The sequence below is a fragment of the Pygocentrus nattereri genome, chromosome 27, assembly GCF_015220715.1.
Source record: "Pygocentrus nattereri isolate fPygNat1 chromosome 27, fPygNat1.pri, whole genome shotgun sequence".
In the NCBI taxonomy this organism is placed as follows: domain Eukaryota; kingdom Metazoa; phylum Chordata; class Actinopteri; order Characiformes; family Serrasalmidae; genus Pygocentrus; species Pygocentrus nattereri.
In genome coordinates, this window is record NC_051237.1 from 9896373 (window position 1) to 9913246 (window position 16874).

At 38.3% G+C, this 16874-nt stretch overlaps 1 protein-coding gene across 1 annotated transcript; it reads right to left on the reverse strand.

Moving 5' to 3' along the window:
- Positions 1 to 446: 446 nt before the first annotated feature.
- On the reverse strand, positions 447 to 13614 carry si:ch211-191i18.2 (uncharacterized protein LOC564095 homolog). The gene is made up of 5 exons (XM_037535246.1): positions 13413 to 13614; positions 6994 to 7083; positions 6323 to 6450; positions 2621 to 2742; positions 447 to 1826 (listed from the first exon to the last, which is right to left on the reverse strand). Exons 1-4 carry the CDS (start codon positions 13528 to 13530, stop codon positions 2668 to 2670), a joined length of 411 nt encoding a protein of 136 aa, XP_037391143.1. The 5' UTR covers positions 13531 to 13614; the 3' UTR covers positions 447 to 1826; positions 2621 to 2667.
- Between the last annotated feature and the right edge of the window lie 3260 nt (positions 13615 to 16874).

Below are 16874 nucleotides of genomic sequence, written 5' to 3' on the forward strand. Positions count from 1 at the left end.
GTCCAAAGGCAGAAAATAGACATAATGTATTCAGCAAGTGTCTCATCGCTTCTTTGCTCACCAGGGCAGATCCCACTGTAGCAACTGGATAAGAACATCTTTTTCCAGACATTAACATGTCTCATGGCCTTGTTTTGTCCTTTGTCTATTTTTGTCTATTAACTTTCATTACGTGCTGTCATCATACTAATAAGGTTTCTTCTCCTTAATGGTTTCATGGCAGGACTTCTGATATGTTGTGATGTTTTGCAATACTCTCTGACATTAAATATGTAATGGATTAACAGAAACCATGAGCTGTCAGTGGACGCTTCAGGTTAAGACTCATTTCTATAAATAGCTGTCAAACAAACATCTCAAACATCATTGTATCTGTTAATGCAAAGGTCAGTGAACCGCTCTGGCCAAAAAAAATCTCAATCCTGAACCATTCAGGTGGCCAAATGTACGAATGTAATTAAAAAATATTTATTCAGAAATCATTAACAAGACATACAGACTGCTTCATTAGTTCACAAAAACATGTCCATTCATCTCAAACTGGATCCTTTCAGAACTTTAAAAAGAAAAAGAATATGAAAACATTTCATATTTCAAACATAAACGTGTGCGGCAAAGTGCTATCCACCCAGAACACTGAGAAAGTGGTGTTGACTAGAAGAAGTGCATTGGCTTAGGAAAGTGCCTGCGTGCACATCATGCATTGAACAGTGAACCTCTGCCATACTAAATGCATCTAAAGAGTGGCAGGACTTCTGCTGGAGCTATGGCTTCTGCTCTGACACTCATAGGCTGAATCTCAAACAGCTCCTTACACACTATGTAGTGCACCATGTAGGTCATGAAATAGTGGCTTCTATAACTGTGCATTACCTAACAGAGAGCCATTTGTAGTGCACTGCATAGGTTTAATGACAGGGAGGTTGAGATTCAGCCATGAGGTCTGCTCACATAAAGAAGAAAATAATAACATTGAAGTAAGTTTACTAAGCACAGGAACGTGATTCCTTCAGCACTAGAACTGGCATGAGGGGGTTTTATGTAAAACGTTATATTTAGGTGAACGTGCATTTTACATTGTGGGTAAAGCAAAACTGTTAACTGGTATGAAAGGTAATAAAATTCACAGAAATAATGTTCCATTTGAAACACTAGCAAGATTTCTATTGTACTTTGTTTTTTTTGTTTTGTTTTTCATAATGTGAGGTGGCCTGTGAGAAGCAGATGGGATTTTTAAGACTTGTTGCTGTGATCAGTGGTCTTAAATAAGAACATGACAGTGAAACACACACATACACAGACGCTGACATACACACTTTTCACATTAAAGGTCCTTTCACTCCTTTCAGCATTGTATCTCATTTTGCTTGTCTAATTACAGTAACACTAATTATTTTATTGTAATAAAAGTCCTTAGAAATTGCACCAAAACATAATTCATATGTAACATTTCATTTGATGATTATTTTTACATTCATAAAGCTTTGATATCTTTGTTTTTTCCCTGACCTGACTCACCAAGGCTTTTTTCTGCCTCCTTTCTCTCCTTGTAAGACACACTTAGGGAGTAAGCTAACAAAGGGGAATCTCTCATTTGATTGAGCTTCGTTCTTCTTTCAGGTAGCCCATCCTATTCATCCAGTCCATGTGAATCCTCTGTGCTTGTTTGGAGGTGCAGGTAGGAGATACTTATAGCTGCTTCTTTGAAGTGAGAGGTTTGTGGGTGTGCGTGCATTCATGTATGAGTTTGTCTGTCCGTCTGTCTTCCTGCTTGTCTCTTTTGCCAAATCTCTGGCTCTCTGTCCATGTTGTCTTCTCTTGAGCTCCTATGAAAAGAAGAGGACACCCAGTCAGAAAACAACAGCAGCTCATAAATATCTTTAGGCTGGAACGATCACCAGGAGGATGAGGGATAAAATGGACTCAATACTAGACACCACCACTCATCTGCTCTGCAGTAGGTATGTGCAGTTCAGCAGGACTTTCACTAGCTCATTATTCCAAAGTGTAACACTGAAGTAGCGATATCACTGAATCCACAATAAACCTTTGATAAAAGTCAATGCATGAGCTATAAAGTTCCCATTTTTAACCTCGAATTGCTGGCCTGACACGTCAGGACCATTATGACTGCGCAAATCTGGAGTTTGCATGCTCTCCCCGTGTTTGCTTGGGTTTCCTCCCACAGTCCAAAGACAAGCAGTCAGGCCAACTGGAAACATTGAATTGCCCCTAGGTGTGAGTGTGTGTGTGAATGTATATGTCTGTCTGTCTGCCCTGCAATGGATTGGCGACCTGTTTCCTGCCTTCTGCCCACTGACCTCTGGGATGGGCTCCAACTCCTCCCACAACCCAGACAGATGAGCGGGTTAGAAGGTGTGTGTGTGTGTGTGTGTGTGTGTGAGAGAGAGAGAGAGAGAGAGAGCAACAATATTCTTCTTTACCTGGGCTTTGCGTGCCCTCTGTTGGCATCAAATAGAATTACATGCATATTTTCTGTTAAAGGCAGGCTCACTGCAGCAGGATGCAACATACAGTATTTCATGTCCAGAGTTAAAAAATGTATATAGAACAAAAATATAAAGTTTGGGTTTCAATAATGAGAACAGCCTGCACTCACCTCATGTGTATGTGTTTGACAGTGTCCTGTGATGGGTGCTGTGTGGACTATAGAAACCGTAGTATCTGATGAGCAGTCAGGACCACCGTGAGCAGTAAGCTGGGATACACTGTTCTAGAGGCCTGCAATGATCAGAGAGGAGCAGCTGTATCAATAGATGATCCACTACCAGCAAAACAAAATCAGTGAGTTACTGAGACACAGAATGATTGATGCACAAAATAATTGATGCACAGAATGATTGCCGCTGGCAAAGTTCCCCCTCTAACAGACTTGTTTTGGCTATTACTAAATGTTCTGTTACCTGTGTTTTTTTGTTTACCAGAAACCTCTGGTGCTAGAGAGAACAATTTACTTCTACAATCACTAAATTCCTATTTTAAAAAGGGCTACTTTGTGTGAGCAAAAGATATACTTTCTTGGAACTTACACTTTAAACCGATAGCTTGACTTAATTGCATGATTTTCCTCTTACCCCCCAGTTTAGTTGTTAGTTTAGTTTCTTTACTTTTGCACTGGAGCTGTGAGGCTAATGTAAAACTTCCTAAGTAATCACGCATTTGCCTAAAACCACATAGAACTGTTAAGTAATCTCAAATAGACTCGCTTGTGTGGTTTCTAACAGTAAATGGCACATTGTTATCCATAAATGAACAAAGTTAACAAAAAAATAAACAAATAAGTTTTCATGTAATTTTCATGTAATTACATTTTTTTTGGAACAAAAGCACATTTTGGTCATCAGATATGTCTTGGTCATGGGTACATTGTATAATCATTGTAAAGGACTCATATTCTACGTTTCCCTTATTTGATTAATTTCCTTGAGGTCCTTAAGGCATTTTTGGGGTTCTATGTATCTGAAACAGTCACAATCCATTTTTTACAAGACCACTTTCAACCTCTCTTTATTCCTTAGAATTAAACAGGCTGTTTTTCACTTAGAATGTGATCATAAATGAGCAAGTTAAACCACTGTATGTGGTTTTATTAATTGACAGATATTGACAGACAAATATGTTGGTTTTTGTAGCACCACAAAAACACAGAATTAAAACCACACAGTTTCCATATTTCGAGAGTGAACTTCAGGTATTGAAACACTAACAGTGTTTACGCACTACAAAAAACTTTTATTTAGGAAATAGCCAGAAGTATTCAATAAGATGGATCATTTAAAGTTTTTGCTAATTTCACTGTTTTTATTAAACGAAAGTTAATTCCTGACACCTTTGTGATCATTGCTGCAAACAGTAATGATCATACAAGCGTATTAAATAGAATAGATTAGATTACATTTTTTTGCACCTTTGAAATGGTGATGTCAGTGAAGGCCTCTGGAACGAATGTGCTAAAAGAGAGCTGTTCGGCGCTGCATCTCAAGTTACACATTCAGTCTAAGTAAAGTTAAACCAGCGTAACATGCACCAGCTAATGCAAGTGTGGGGTATTGTCACATAGCATAACCTTTGTCTTAAATATACTCATTTCGATGCTGGTAGTAACAAGTACTGCTCTGCAACTGTTCAGTAGAGAGGCACAAAGAGTACCATCACATCTATATACCCTGAGGCAAAGATGTGAAAATATAAGGTACAAAGTCTTTTTTCAAACTGTGTCAAGGTGTGGAGAGGGACTGTCTGCTTTAGAGACAAGGATTATGTGAGCTTTTATGACTCAGGAGCTGTTATGAGTAAGACTCCTAGACCTCTCTACCTACTGTGTCTAACACAGAGAGACTCAAATAGGCAAGAGCAAGCACTTGTTGCATTGATCTCGAGATTGTTGTTTTAACAGTAATTTTATGGAATGGACTTATATTTCATTTGTATGAATGGGATAATAACACGTGCAGTACTCGTGTAATATAATATCAGTGTGACCCTCACACCACGCTACCCGCATTGTAGGTGAGTGCTGGGAATTTACTCTCAGGAGTTTCGAGCTGTTTTCCCTGTAGGGATCTTTCCCTCCCCCTCCCCCACTATCTGTGGCATATCTTAATCCAGAGGCATTTGTTTATCTTCCAAGCCTAAATATGGGATGTAAAGCAGATGGGCCTTTTGGATAGATCTGTAGTCCTACACTAATAACAATGTGTTTACATTTACTTTCAGTACTGAATTAACAGGCATCCACAGTGCCAGCATATGCTTCCACACCATGTCTAATCCACAATAACAGCAAGACTCTGTGTTGAAATCCTAAGAGAGCACCTTTTATTACTATAATTAGAATATGATATATTTTACTGCTGTGCCAAAGGCTTAGATATCTGGGAAATTTTTTTGGGGAAATTTATGTGATCCAAAAAAATAACATTAAAATATAAAATATAAATAATATAATAGAATAGAAATATAATAAAAATAAACAAATGTGTGAGCTTAACTATTTCCAGACCTGTTCTCAAGGAAGCCTGTTATTTTTTCACTGTCCAAAAATATGTATCCCCCAAAAAGTGACTTTACAGGAGAAGGCTTAACTTAACTTAAAGCTGCACTATGTAAGTTGAATATGTTGTTCTGCTGTTTGTCACTGCGAGTCGCCCTGTAGAGCCTGAAGTAATCATTTCAAAGCCAAATGTGTTGTTTTGGATTTTACAGACTGCATCATACGTTTTCACACATTAATGTCAAATACCCAGATTCAAAAGATATGCTTGAAGGTGTGATGACAACAATAGACAATTCACTTACATCTTCGCTTACATTCATTTACACATCCCTCACCAAGTTTTGACTGAGTTCTCTTTGAATACTCTTTCAATGCATTTGCAGACACTAGATTCATCCACTCAAGGGGGCCCAAGCACAACCAATGTTATAAGATGTTCTTCTGCAGGTTGCATGTAATTACAAATTTCCACCAAAAAAGTCTCCAAATCCTCAAAAATGTAATGTTGGAGCATTTCCTTTGGTCTATTCATTAAGGTTTACACAATGTAAAGGACAGTGCTGATGTGTTGAAATGATATAGAAAAATAAAAATTGAAAGAAAAATGCAGAGACACATTTGTTTGCTGATGAAATAACAATGTCAGTAACAATAACATATACATTCAACAACGAGAATGCAACATGAAAACCAGGGAACAAGCTTGTGTTCTTCCAACTGTATTATTCTAACCAAGATATTAGGCACTTTTTTAAAAAACAAGCAGTTCTTGTTATGTTTTACCTTATTTATGTTTATTTATGTTTGTTCTTTTGTTATGTAGTGCTATTGACAAAATCACTTTCTGCCAAGATAAATAGCTTTAAATCATTTTTTAATGGCTGACTTTTGCACATTAAAATATATCTTATTGTATTTTGTTGTCATGGAAAAACAACATTGTGTCAAAAACCCCAGATGCTTCATAACCTTTGTTATCCCACACTTTGTGCATGTTGTCACTTGAACTGTGACTGTTTTGATATAAACACACTAAGTGTGAGTTTCAAGCACAGAGCAGATGAATCAGCTCATTTGGGACTTAATTCAGTTTTGAAGTTAGAGGTTGAAGATGATAGGGGCCTGTTGTACATGTCTTCAAAGTTTTTGTCTGTTTCAGCAAAGTTTTGTCCACCCACACAATTCTTAAAGAAACTCCTCCTGATGTCCTGCTCTTGAGAACACAAGGTCATTATGGCTTTATGGGAGAGGCAGATCATTCACCCACTTACACAGTTTTCACAACTTTCACAACTTTCTGTATACCTGAGCTTTGGTCAAGGTAGTGGACACAGTAGATTCTGCATTTGTTGGGCTTATGTCCGTCTCGGTCTCCTCACCATCTATACTTTTTCCTTCAATCAACTTCTCCAGGTCTTCAGTGCTGCCATTGCCTAGTTCAACAAGTGTGGTGTGAAAAAATTGATCATTCTATTAACTGTATTACATAATATACACCATGATTACTGTAGTGACACTAACTTCAGTATGGTTTCTGTATATCGCTGCTGTTGGAACAATATTGTCATTTTTCAGTTTTTGACTTAATTTGAACTTGCCTTTGTGTGTTGTGTGAAAATTTCATAATGAACGGACCAAAAGAAACAACCCAAAATTGCTTGGAAAAATGTCTAGGTCCAGTGACTTACATTAATATTAAAGTATGTTTTTTCCTTCTCCTGTAAAGTTGCCATTTTGGAGATCAGTTTCAACAGCAGCGATACGTTAATGCCATTAATCATGAAAAGACTATGATTGCTGCCCTTCAGTAAAGTGTTACCCAGCAAAAATGATATGACTGAGCAAAATTTGTCAGGACTACTCATGACAGTCCATGACATCTGCAAGTACATGTTTATGGCATGTTTATGTTAATGTTATGTAGCAGGTTTGAAGTAAAGTGTTTCTGAAAGATTATTAAACATAGAAATACACACTGTATAAAGTGTAGTCAAATGTGGCATTGTAGTCGTAATCTGGTGATGGAGTGGAGTCATAGTCATATTGTGGCGAGGCATCTTGGCCAACTGTGGAGATAAAAGAGATTACATTTAGGTGGGATTTGCAAAACCTGCTCATATGAAGAAAGAAGTCAACAATAGGAGCAATATTCCTGTAATAATTATATATATTATTTCATGTTAATATGACTCTTGATTGCATTCCTGTTCCAGCTTTAGGTTGTTTTTTTTCTGAAATTTCACAATCTTTGTTATTCTTCCACATATTCACTTGAACAGTGGTTGTTTTGATATAAACACACTAAGGCCAGATGAATCAGAGGACCATCACTTATTAGCTATTACATTTAATCTTTAGTTCATCTGAAGTGATCCTACTTTGAACTGGTCGTCTTTTTATGTTAACACATTTTAGCTGTGTTACTCAACAATAAAGGGCATTGTAGTCAAATAGAAGAATAATCAGTAACTTGAGATCTTTGTATGCACATTCATACCACTGCCATTTGTCAGCTATGTGAAACAGCTATATCCATTCAGCTTATGTTGACATGATATATGTGGTGCTATGGAATTACTTGAGGCCATTCTGTTGAATGAATAAAGAGTCAAAAATGCCAGCTGTCAGGATGTTTCTGTCAGTCCTTAATATAAGCTAAAATGATCATATATCTGATTAATCATTGCCATGCTCAAACAGTAGCCGTAGCTAAGATAACTGTTAAGAATAAGACATCTTGGATTCAGCAGGTAATATATTAGACCTTCTCTGATCATAGAAGGTATTACAATTAAAATGTAGTTAAAGAACAGTTTTCACAAAGTATTTGTCTAACTTCTACCGATGATTCAAAGCAGCTTTTATCCATTATGAGAAGTTTCTAAGAACGGAAACCATCCTTTCTTAATTTAATGAGGATGAAAATTCTCACGGGGCTTTACATTGCTATATTAAAGGGCCACTTGAGACCAAAGCAAGCAGGTCAACTGGTCATTGGACAAGAACATGAGAGATGGGAGATCAGTACATACATGGCTATAAAAAGCAAATGACCCTTAGTGATTCCTACATTCTAAAGAAGTCTTCACTGGTTGCTTGTAGTCTTGGGATTTACAGCACTTGAGCAGTGGTGAGCCTTCTGTCTGGTGTGGGCTCTGGGGTGAAGAAGATGGAAGCAGACCCTGAGAAACAGCTTCCGCATCACAGGAAGGAGCTGAATAAATAATCATTCTGGCTTGTATTTTAGATTTAGTTCATTTATTCAGCTGTCTGCTTAGTCCAAGCTATCAACTTCAAGTGCTATTCTTGAGGGAATGTTAGTGATTTCCACACCTGGGTACCAACCCAAGAGGCTTTTCTCAAGAGTCTAAGCCAAATCTGGATTCTTTCCTCTGTATATCTCTGATGTTTTGCCATTGTCTGAAGGGATATTGTGTTCTAACTTGACAGAAGTGATATGGTGGAACATTGTATATGTTACATATACATGTGCAGACTGTTAAAGCTGTTTCTCTCAAGTTACATTCATTGACATGTATGTATATATATTTGGCTAATTGAAGCTCCACAAAGCTGAGATTCCAGGGAGTTCTTTCTACTTCAGTCATTCACTGAAACCTGAGTTCAACTTTGGGTTCTTGCTGGAATTTACAAAAATACAGTGGTCAACCAGCCCTTTTGCACTTAAGACAGGTCATATATCCAGCAGTATGGGCTGCAGTGAATGTTGTGGTATGCACGCTTTACCAGACTTGGCCTTACAACAGATGGACTTTGCATTTCTCTGTGACTTTTGTGTCCTTTGCGTTGAAGTTAAGAAACGGCCCATACGTTTTTCTTAATGGCAGGTTGCCAAGACCATTAGGGCTTCGTCTCAGCCTGACCTAGCTGTCTAATTTAAAAAACACCAGTGAAGAAACAAGGCCTGAATGGGAAGTCCTAAATAAATGCTAATTTGCTGTTCTTGTTTGACAAAGCCCAGAGGTTGTTTAGTACAGTTGGTTGCCCTCACATCCAATAAGACTCACTAAATGCTAATTGAATTTGGTTTCGCATGCTACCCCAGTGATTAAAGTTTGTCCTTAAAGCATGCTCAGGAGGCCCACAGTATGAACTAGCCACTATCTTCTCTGCTAGTCTGAGAACCGTGGGAGAAATGGGACTGAGAGCTATTACCTGTATCAACACCGAACAAGGGGATCATAAACAGCATGGAGCTAAATGGCATTAGCTGTTAAATGGGTGTCTGGCCAGTCTACGAGTATGTATTGTTTATTTAAGACTACATGCTCCAGGGTAAGGCAGCCGCCTGCTATTAATTTCGGTGTCACTGTATGAGGCAGCACTGGGAACCGGGTCTTTGGCTCTAACCTTCATGCCCTCTGTCAAGCAATTCACTAAGGAGCTCCACAAAATTTAGCCTATCTAAACAGTCCAGTGCTTTCATAATCACATGGATTTGCCAAATAAAGTAGCAATAACAGGGCTACATATTACTCTGAGCAAGGTTAACATGGTGCAGGGATTTTTAGCGTGAAGGTATTCACATGCCCCTATGGAATGACTGCTCCTTTCATGTTCTCCCCAACAGGGAGAGTTAATGGAGCATTGCTTTGTCCTGTGCTTCAGTCACAGTTATGTCCGATCGCTGGTGACACTACTACCCCCTGCACATCTGTTTTTATGGTTTGCATCTCTCTCACTCATTCTCTGAGTGTCATTGCCACCAAGATTTGTGAGGATATGAGAAAAATTCCGAGGTCTAAAGGTTCCACATATTGTTTAGTCCGTAGGATGTTTGACCTCATGCAGTGCAGTTTAGTCAACCTGAAGGCAGCAAAGCCGGAACACTGTGAAATATACAAAAAGACCAAAGGATTTGAGCTCTGACAAGCACCTTTGAGCTCAGTGTGTATAGTATCCTTCAAACAGTTTCCCACAAATACATGTTCTTGTCCATCAAAATGGAATTAAATCCAAGCTCTGGCCAACATAAAGCAAAGCTCTGGCCAGCTGCAGAGCTCATGTAATTAGACACCAGAAACTCACAGACTTCACCCAGTTATTCACCCAGTTATCTCCTACGCATGTCAAAACAAGCACGAGAAGCTATGAGCATAGCATTAATGTGAGATAGCACCTTCCAGATAATGATTGTTGGCAGGGATGTCCAATCTTTTCATGGAATTCTTGCAGGAATTATGCACTCCAGAGGCAAAAAGGAAACATTGATGTTATTTATCACGTGACACTTCTTTTATTAATTCTGAGCTTACTTTGGTTTTTGGTGATTAATTTACCAAATCACCCGACTGCTGGAGCAATCTGTCACAAAGCTCGGAACATTTCTCTGACTGTTGACTGCCAACTTTACTGTCCTATAAACTCAGCTCAGTGTTAATTCTCCCTGCATTAGAACTAAAAACCATAAACCTCTCACACGTTACTCTGTTTTTATAGGAATAAGTTGAAGTCCAGTTGAACTCTGCAAGGTTCTCTCCTTGTCCAAGTCTGAATTAAAGGAATAATTCTGCCTGCCTAAATTATCACATGCTAGCCTCAAACTGTGTTGAGTTATTAAGTAATCTCATTTAGACTTACTTATGTGGTTTTAGATGTTATAGACAACAGTATGCCACACAGAATCATAAAACCACATGGGCAAATCGGTTTGAGATTAAATAAAGGGCCCGTATTCTACATTTTTGTTGTATTTTGTTTTTTTGCCCTGACATCCACTTTATTGCTATTGTTATGTACCCAAAACATTCAGAATTCAATTTTTTCATGACCATTTCCAACCTTTATCCTTTAGTATTACAATAGCTGTTTTTTTTCTGTGCATTTAAGAAAAATGCTGTTCCTCCTGTAAAAAGCAGTCCAGGATAAAATACTCCTTATAACTTCAGCACAGCATGAATGGGTGGAGTAGAACTGTTGTAAGTCAGATTTGTAAGTCAGATTTGTAACAGATTTGTGCAAATGTGACATCACAAAAGCAGTGAATTAAAAACAGGTTGTTTTTGCAGATTAGTTTTTATAGATAGACTATATGAACTGGGGAGTGATATATTTTGTAAGTCAAGTCAGCTTTATTGTCAATACTATTTTATATACAGGAGGTACAGAGTATTGAAATTGTGTTACTCTCAGACCCCATAGTGTAGCGATAACATTAAATAGATGGTTAACAGGAAAAGTGTGAATTTAAATAAACACTAAACACTAATCATAAAAATAACACTAATTGTAGAAAAATATAATTAAAAAAATAATATAAATATAAGAAGTAGGGAGAGAAATCAGCATTGTTTATATAATGCATCAAAGTCATTGATGTAAAAAAGTGAGGAAAATTGAGTTTTGCATGATTGGGGTCCTGTAAGCTGACATGGTATGGGTCACTTGTGAGAATTCAGGCATGTTGTTTGCACAATGCTAATCAGAAGTCTCTATTACTTTTTAAGTACTTTTTACTTCTAGCTCCTGCAATAAAATGAATAAAGCAAACTTCTGACATCAAACGTGTTTCAGCTGACTACATTCAGGGCAAGGAGAAAACTGTGTCAATTAGATTTTCCACCAAACTATTCCTTTAAATGATGTGACATCTCAGCAGCACATCTTAAGAGCACCATTAACCTTTTGCATTCTCTGCATGAGTCATTTAAGGCCCCATTTCTCCCACTGACTTGCTGCTCCCCCACAGCAAGTGACAATCTCTTTAGAAACAAGAACCAACTCATCTTTCTTTTTTTCTGGGGCCAGCATCCTGTGAATGAGAATAAAGAGAGACCTAGCAGAGCCGTGGCTGACACTTTCTACAGAAAACAGCTGTGCACCAGGATTATGTCGCCCCCGTGATTGTTCTAACCTTCAGGGTCGTCTCTCATACTAGAGAAACCACATTGCACAATCAGATAGCATGCTTTCTTAAGGCTATGTCAGGATACACTGAGGTTTTTGTCTTTTCCCAGGGTATTTCCACATCTCTAAGGCATCCTGAGACTACAGGCAAGAGCTTAATCTGCTCTGAATGACAGGAAAGAATTACTCATCGTCTCAGTTTAGTTGACACTCAAAAGGAGAGCATTTCTGCTTTTTGCGCTGTTTTCTGAAGTAGAAGCCACTTGAAAAGACAAGGGTGATCTAAGAGAAATAAATTCTAACAATGGAATTTCGTCCTTTCTTCTTTGCTTTCCTCTGGGCTTGCTGTGCTCAGACAGTATGAACTTACACTTCTAATATTGTGTCTGCATGTTGCTCTGAGGTCACATAACACACACAATTGAAACTCTTCTTTCCTCACTGTCCTCAGCGGCCTCTGTGATCTGAATCATTTCAGGCCTTTGTTTGACAAGATGATTGTCCATAGTCTGTGTGGTCTTGCTGAATAAGCAGAAAAATTCTAAACCACATGCTCTCACATCAGGAGATCCATGCCTACCTTTGCAAATGTGTCATACTTACTGCTCTGACTTGCTAGACAGCTCTGTCCTAACCTGAAACATGTGCAAGCCATAGTGTTCAACCCTCATCAAACACAGTTTATTTCCAAATGCACACCAAGCGTTTCCATGCTCATGTTCAGGCTTAAACATGCATGTAGTTGCTGTTTTTTTAATTATTATTTTACATTAATTGCCACTAGACTTCACATTGTGTAAATGTTTCATAATGAATGTACCAAAGAAACTCTCCAGAATGACTTCCAAATGAAATTAAAGTTTGCCCTTCTCCTACAAAGTTATCATTTATCATATATGAGGTTTTGTCATAAAAGTGACAATACAAATAGAGCCATAAATATTTGGACATCAACAAATTAACTGTTATTTTAGCAGTCGCCCATTGTTGAAATTATTAATAAATATGAGCTCAAAGTGCATTTTTTCAGCAGGTTTTCCATCTAAATTGTGAATGGTGTAGGAATTACAACCATTTTAATACAGAGCCCCCATTTTTCTATCTTAGCCTTCTATGTTCAGACCCACTATGCATATCAGGAAAAAAAAACATGTACCTCCATTTTTGGTTTTCGTTGATTGATTTTTCTTCATTGTTAGATTTCAGCAGCTGTCCTTTACACTTTTCATAAATTTTCATGATGCCATCAATGGACCAATGGACCAATGGACCAATGCTGCAACTTACTTAGAATAAAATCTCATCACATCAACTTGCATTACTACTTAAGAACATTTTGCTTTTTCCTGTATAGTTACTCTTTTGGACATACATGTTTTTTTTTTTTTTGGACAGCGATGATTTGCCTTAATTTCTAAAACATCTCTCTTGCTCTCTCTCTCTCTCTCTCTCTCTCTCTAAGTCTCACACATTCACACACATGCACACATGCAAACACAGTTACTCTCGCTTTTTCTTTAGCACTTACCGCAGCAGAGTGGAAGCAGTAGGAGAGATCCTGCCAGGCACACAGCTATCAGGCAGTGATGAGGTAATCTGGGCATGTTGCTCTTCGGAATGTGTGTGTGTGAGAGAGCAGCCACCATGCTGTGCCTCTGAATGACTGCGCCGTGTGAGTGTGTGAGAGCTGTAGGAAACGAGTAAGAACAGGGGGTGGGAGAAGAAAAAAGGGGGTGGGAACTCTCCCAGTTTGCATGGATGCCTCACTTATCTCCAAAAACTAACTCTGCCCCCTTTTATACAGTCCCACAGTGACCATCCGAGCCCAGCAAATGAAAGCAGTCTGGATTAGGACTAAATAATCTGATTCCTGCCCAATCTCGTCCATTTAAAGTAACAGTTTAGCAGCTGGGATTACAGATGTTTAAGCTTGTGGTGGCAGCACCAATTTTAGGGTTTTTGGATTAAGAGCTGATGAGCTGACCTCAGTTTTGGGCTGAAGGTCCAGAGACCCACAAAGACGTCAGTGAGGCTGTTCTCAGGTCAACGGACCTAAACGCACTGTAGACAGCCATGGTACGTTGGGGCTGTTGCTTGTCAAGTGATGGCAATCAGTGATAAACATGTGTGCCTGCTATGAACGGAGTGTGGGAAAGAGTTTTGAAATCAGCCAAATAGGGTATCTAATGAGTAAAAATGAAGTACTGCCAGGAAACCAGAGGAAGCATTGAAAATAGAACAAAGAACATCACGTCCAATCACTTGTCGCTGTAAAATGCTTGTGACTAGAAAAATAAACAAGCACATGCACTTACATTTAATTTAATGTCATGTAATCAGGTTTTGTAACAGTGAAAAAATGCCATCGATCTCAAATGCATAATTCAGCCTAATCCTTATATGCCACATGTGCATCATAAAGTCAATTGCCATGCATAAAATGTTCAATGCTATTCTTCTACATAGTAAAACAACAGAACAGTCCTGAATTGCTATTCTTAACAGAGGCCAATGGGCAGTTGTAGAAGCTACTGAGCAGTAAGTACAGGGAAAGGTATTGAAATCATTGTCTGTGATAACTGACTGTATGCTATAGATGCTACTGACAGAAATTAGGTTGAAAAATGCTGGAGAATTCCTTTAGTATTTTCAATTTCTGGTCCATAAGGCTGCATTTTTCCAATGTGCCAAGCACCAGATGTTTTTCAGTTTTGCAAAGCAGAGGCAGGAGCTTTGAACTGCCCACCCCCTTCTACTCAGCATGGGGCAGGAGGAGAATCTAAGGGTATTAAGATGCATTTCAGCAGTAGGACAGGATATAGGGCTGGGGTGTTGGAGAGTGGATGTAAGCAATTGAATGAATATTCCTCCCCCCGTCTCACTCTTTCTGAGCTATTCTTGCAGCACTGACTCAGCCTGCTCCTTTAAGTCAGTGGGACTTGGCCCAGTTCCCCTCTTCTGTAGCCCCCAGCTGTGTGAACTGGACCGTGGGACTGTATGAGTGACTGGGCAGTAACAGAGCACACGTGAGGCACAGCATGTGCAATGTAAGGCCAATCAACATCCTGTTCCTTAGCAACCCATAATGCTGGAGAAGCACCACCTCATCTAAAGGTAATCTTTATCTTGTCATCCTCAAAAAGCAGGTTAAAAATCTATTTTCTGTCATTAAACAGCCATCACACCCCACCAAGGGTTTTGTTTGTTCGTTTGTTTGTATATTCCTATTTTGCTATGTATATCCTGAACAATCCCTTTTGTTGCGGCAATTTAGGAATTAATGCAGTTTCCTAATAAAGGTTCCTAAACAACTCTTGGCTTGAACATATGTTTCTAGGAAAGCTGGTGTATTAATTGGTATGTAATCTTATATTTTCTGAGTTCCTTTAAAGTTGAAAAAGGGTTCTTTATATTTTATATATCTGATATCTATTAAAAAAGAATTAAAGAACCATTTATGATCTTTAAACCAAATTTAAATCAAATCAAGTCACACTTATTGTCACATCACATTTGCACAGATATGTGTATATATTAGACTCTAAATATATACACATGTACACAACATATACATTAGTATACACCAGTGTTTCAATATGTATTTATACAGTAATACATGCCCTAGGTATGTGAGATGCAGGATATATATTTATCAAGTCAAATCGCAGTAAGATCAGATCTTACTTAATAGGATTATCACTTCAGGGAACGTACTGTACTGTCTGTACTACACTCTAAAAAAAATTTTCAAACGTTATTTACATGCTTAAATTGTTCTATGCTGGACAACTTGTTCCATGTACAGTTGTATACAAAAGTTTACAACTGTACATATAAAAACATGATTTTGATTTTTTGATTATTGTGAAAGGCTAGGTTAATGTATACTCTACAGAGAACACACTTCTGCACACTACATACACAATTTCTGTTTAATTGCTGAATGTAACATCTTGGGGAAAAAAAATAAAACATGAAACATAAAATGTGCCATATTTTTACCACAAGCCACATTTATGCTATTTTCCAATGTATTAAATTCAGCAACTAAACAGTAACTGTGAAATATGCAGAAGTGTGTTCTCTCTAGAGGATGTGTACAAAGAATGTAATTTGACCAGGGGTGTTAAAACCTTTGCAAACAGCTACACATAATTCTTTAAAGAATGTTTTTTAAAAATAGTTCTAAACAGCACAAAAATGGCTCTATTATTGATGCAAATAAATTTTCTGTATTATATAGAACCTTTTATGCTAAAACTATATGCTTCTATGCTTCTTTGGTGGCTAGGACTAGATTTGGTTTGCTGTTTTTCGTTTTGTCCTAATATGCAAAAAAAAAAATCCTCTGCCGTGCCCTTGACTCTTGTTCAGACACGCCCTTGAGTCATGTTGAAATCCGAGATGCCTCCAGACAGTAGAAGAGTGAAACCCCACACCAGCCACAGAGGGTGGCCACCCTCTGCAAGGGTCACTGAGGGGAAAACGGGCATGCCACCAGCGTCCACTGTGGCACTGCCAAATCAAACAAATCTACATGCCCTTGAGTTGAGTGTCTAAGGCTTGAGTGTCTAAGTGTGTGTGTTTGTTCTGGTGTGTATGAGGTCTCTATGAGGTCTCATTCATCAACATCACTCTTACCTTCATCTTAGCCTGTATTGTTTTCATGTGGAATCCACCTTAGCCCTAGGGGTCTGAGATGATTCTCTGTGGTTTTGACTTGCAAGTGGGTGAGGCTTGGCTTCTTGTGGCTGCAATGCTTCTTACTCAGGTTTGTGGATTCCTACAGTCAATTCTCAAACACTATTTAAGACAGCATGATCCTCTTATTAGACATAGACTATTACCTCCCAACCCCTTCCCTGGGAACGGTTTATGTACCTTTATTATTAACTGTGTTTTGGGTCAAGAGGAACATAATTGTTATTCAGTCATTCTCAATAGCACTCTTCAGGCATGTTTACTTCTATAGTGTTTTCACCCGCATTCA

Bases quoted from the DNA above. Each gene is read 5' to 3' on its own strand.
- si:ch211-191i18.2 (XM_037535246.1), bottom strand. From the start codon at position 13,530: ATGGTGGCTGCTCTCTCACACACACACATTCCGAAGAGCAACATGCCC. The intron at 6,451-6,993 runs GTGTGTATTTCT...TTGTTGAACTAG, and splicing joins ATTTGACTACACTTTATACA to GCAATGGCAGCACTGAAGAC. The intron at 2,743-6,322 runs GTATACAGAAAG...TGATCATTGCAG, and splicing joins CTACCTTGACCAAAGCTCAG to GCCTCTAGAACAGTGTATCC.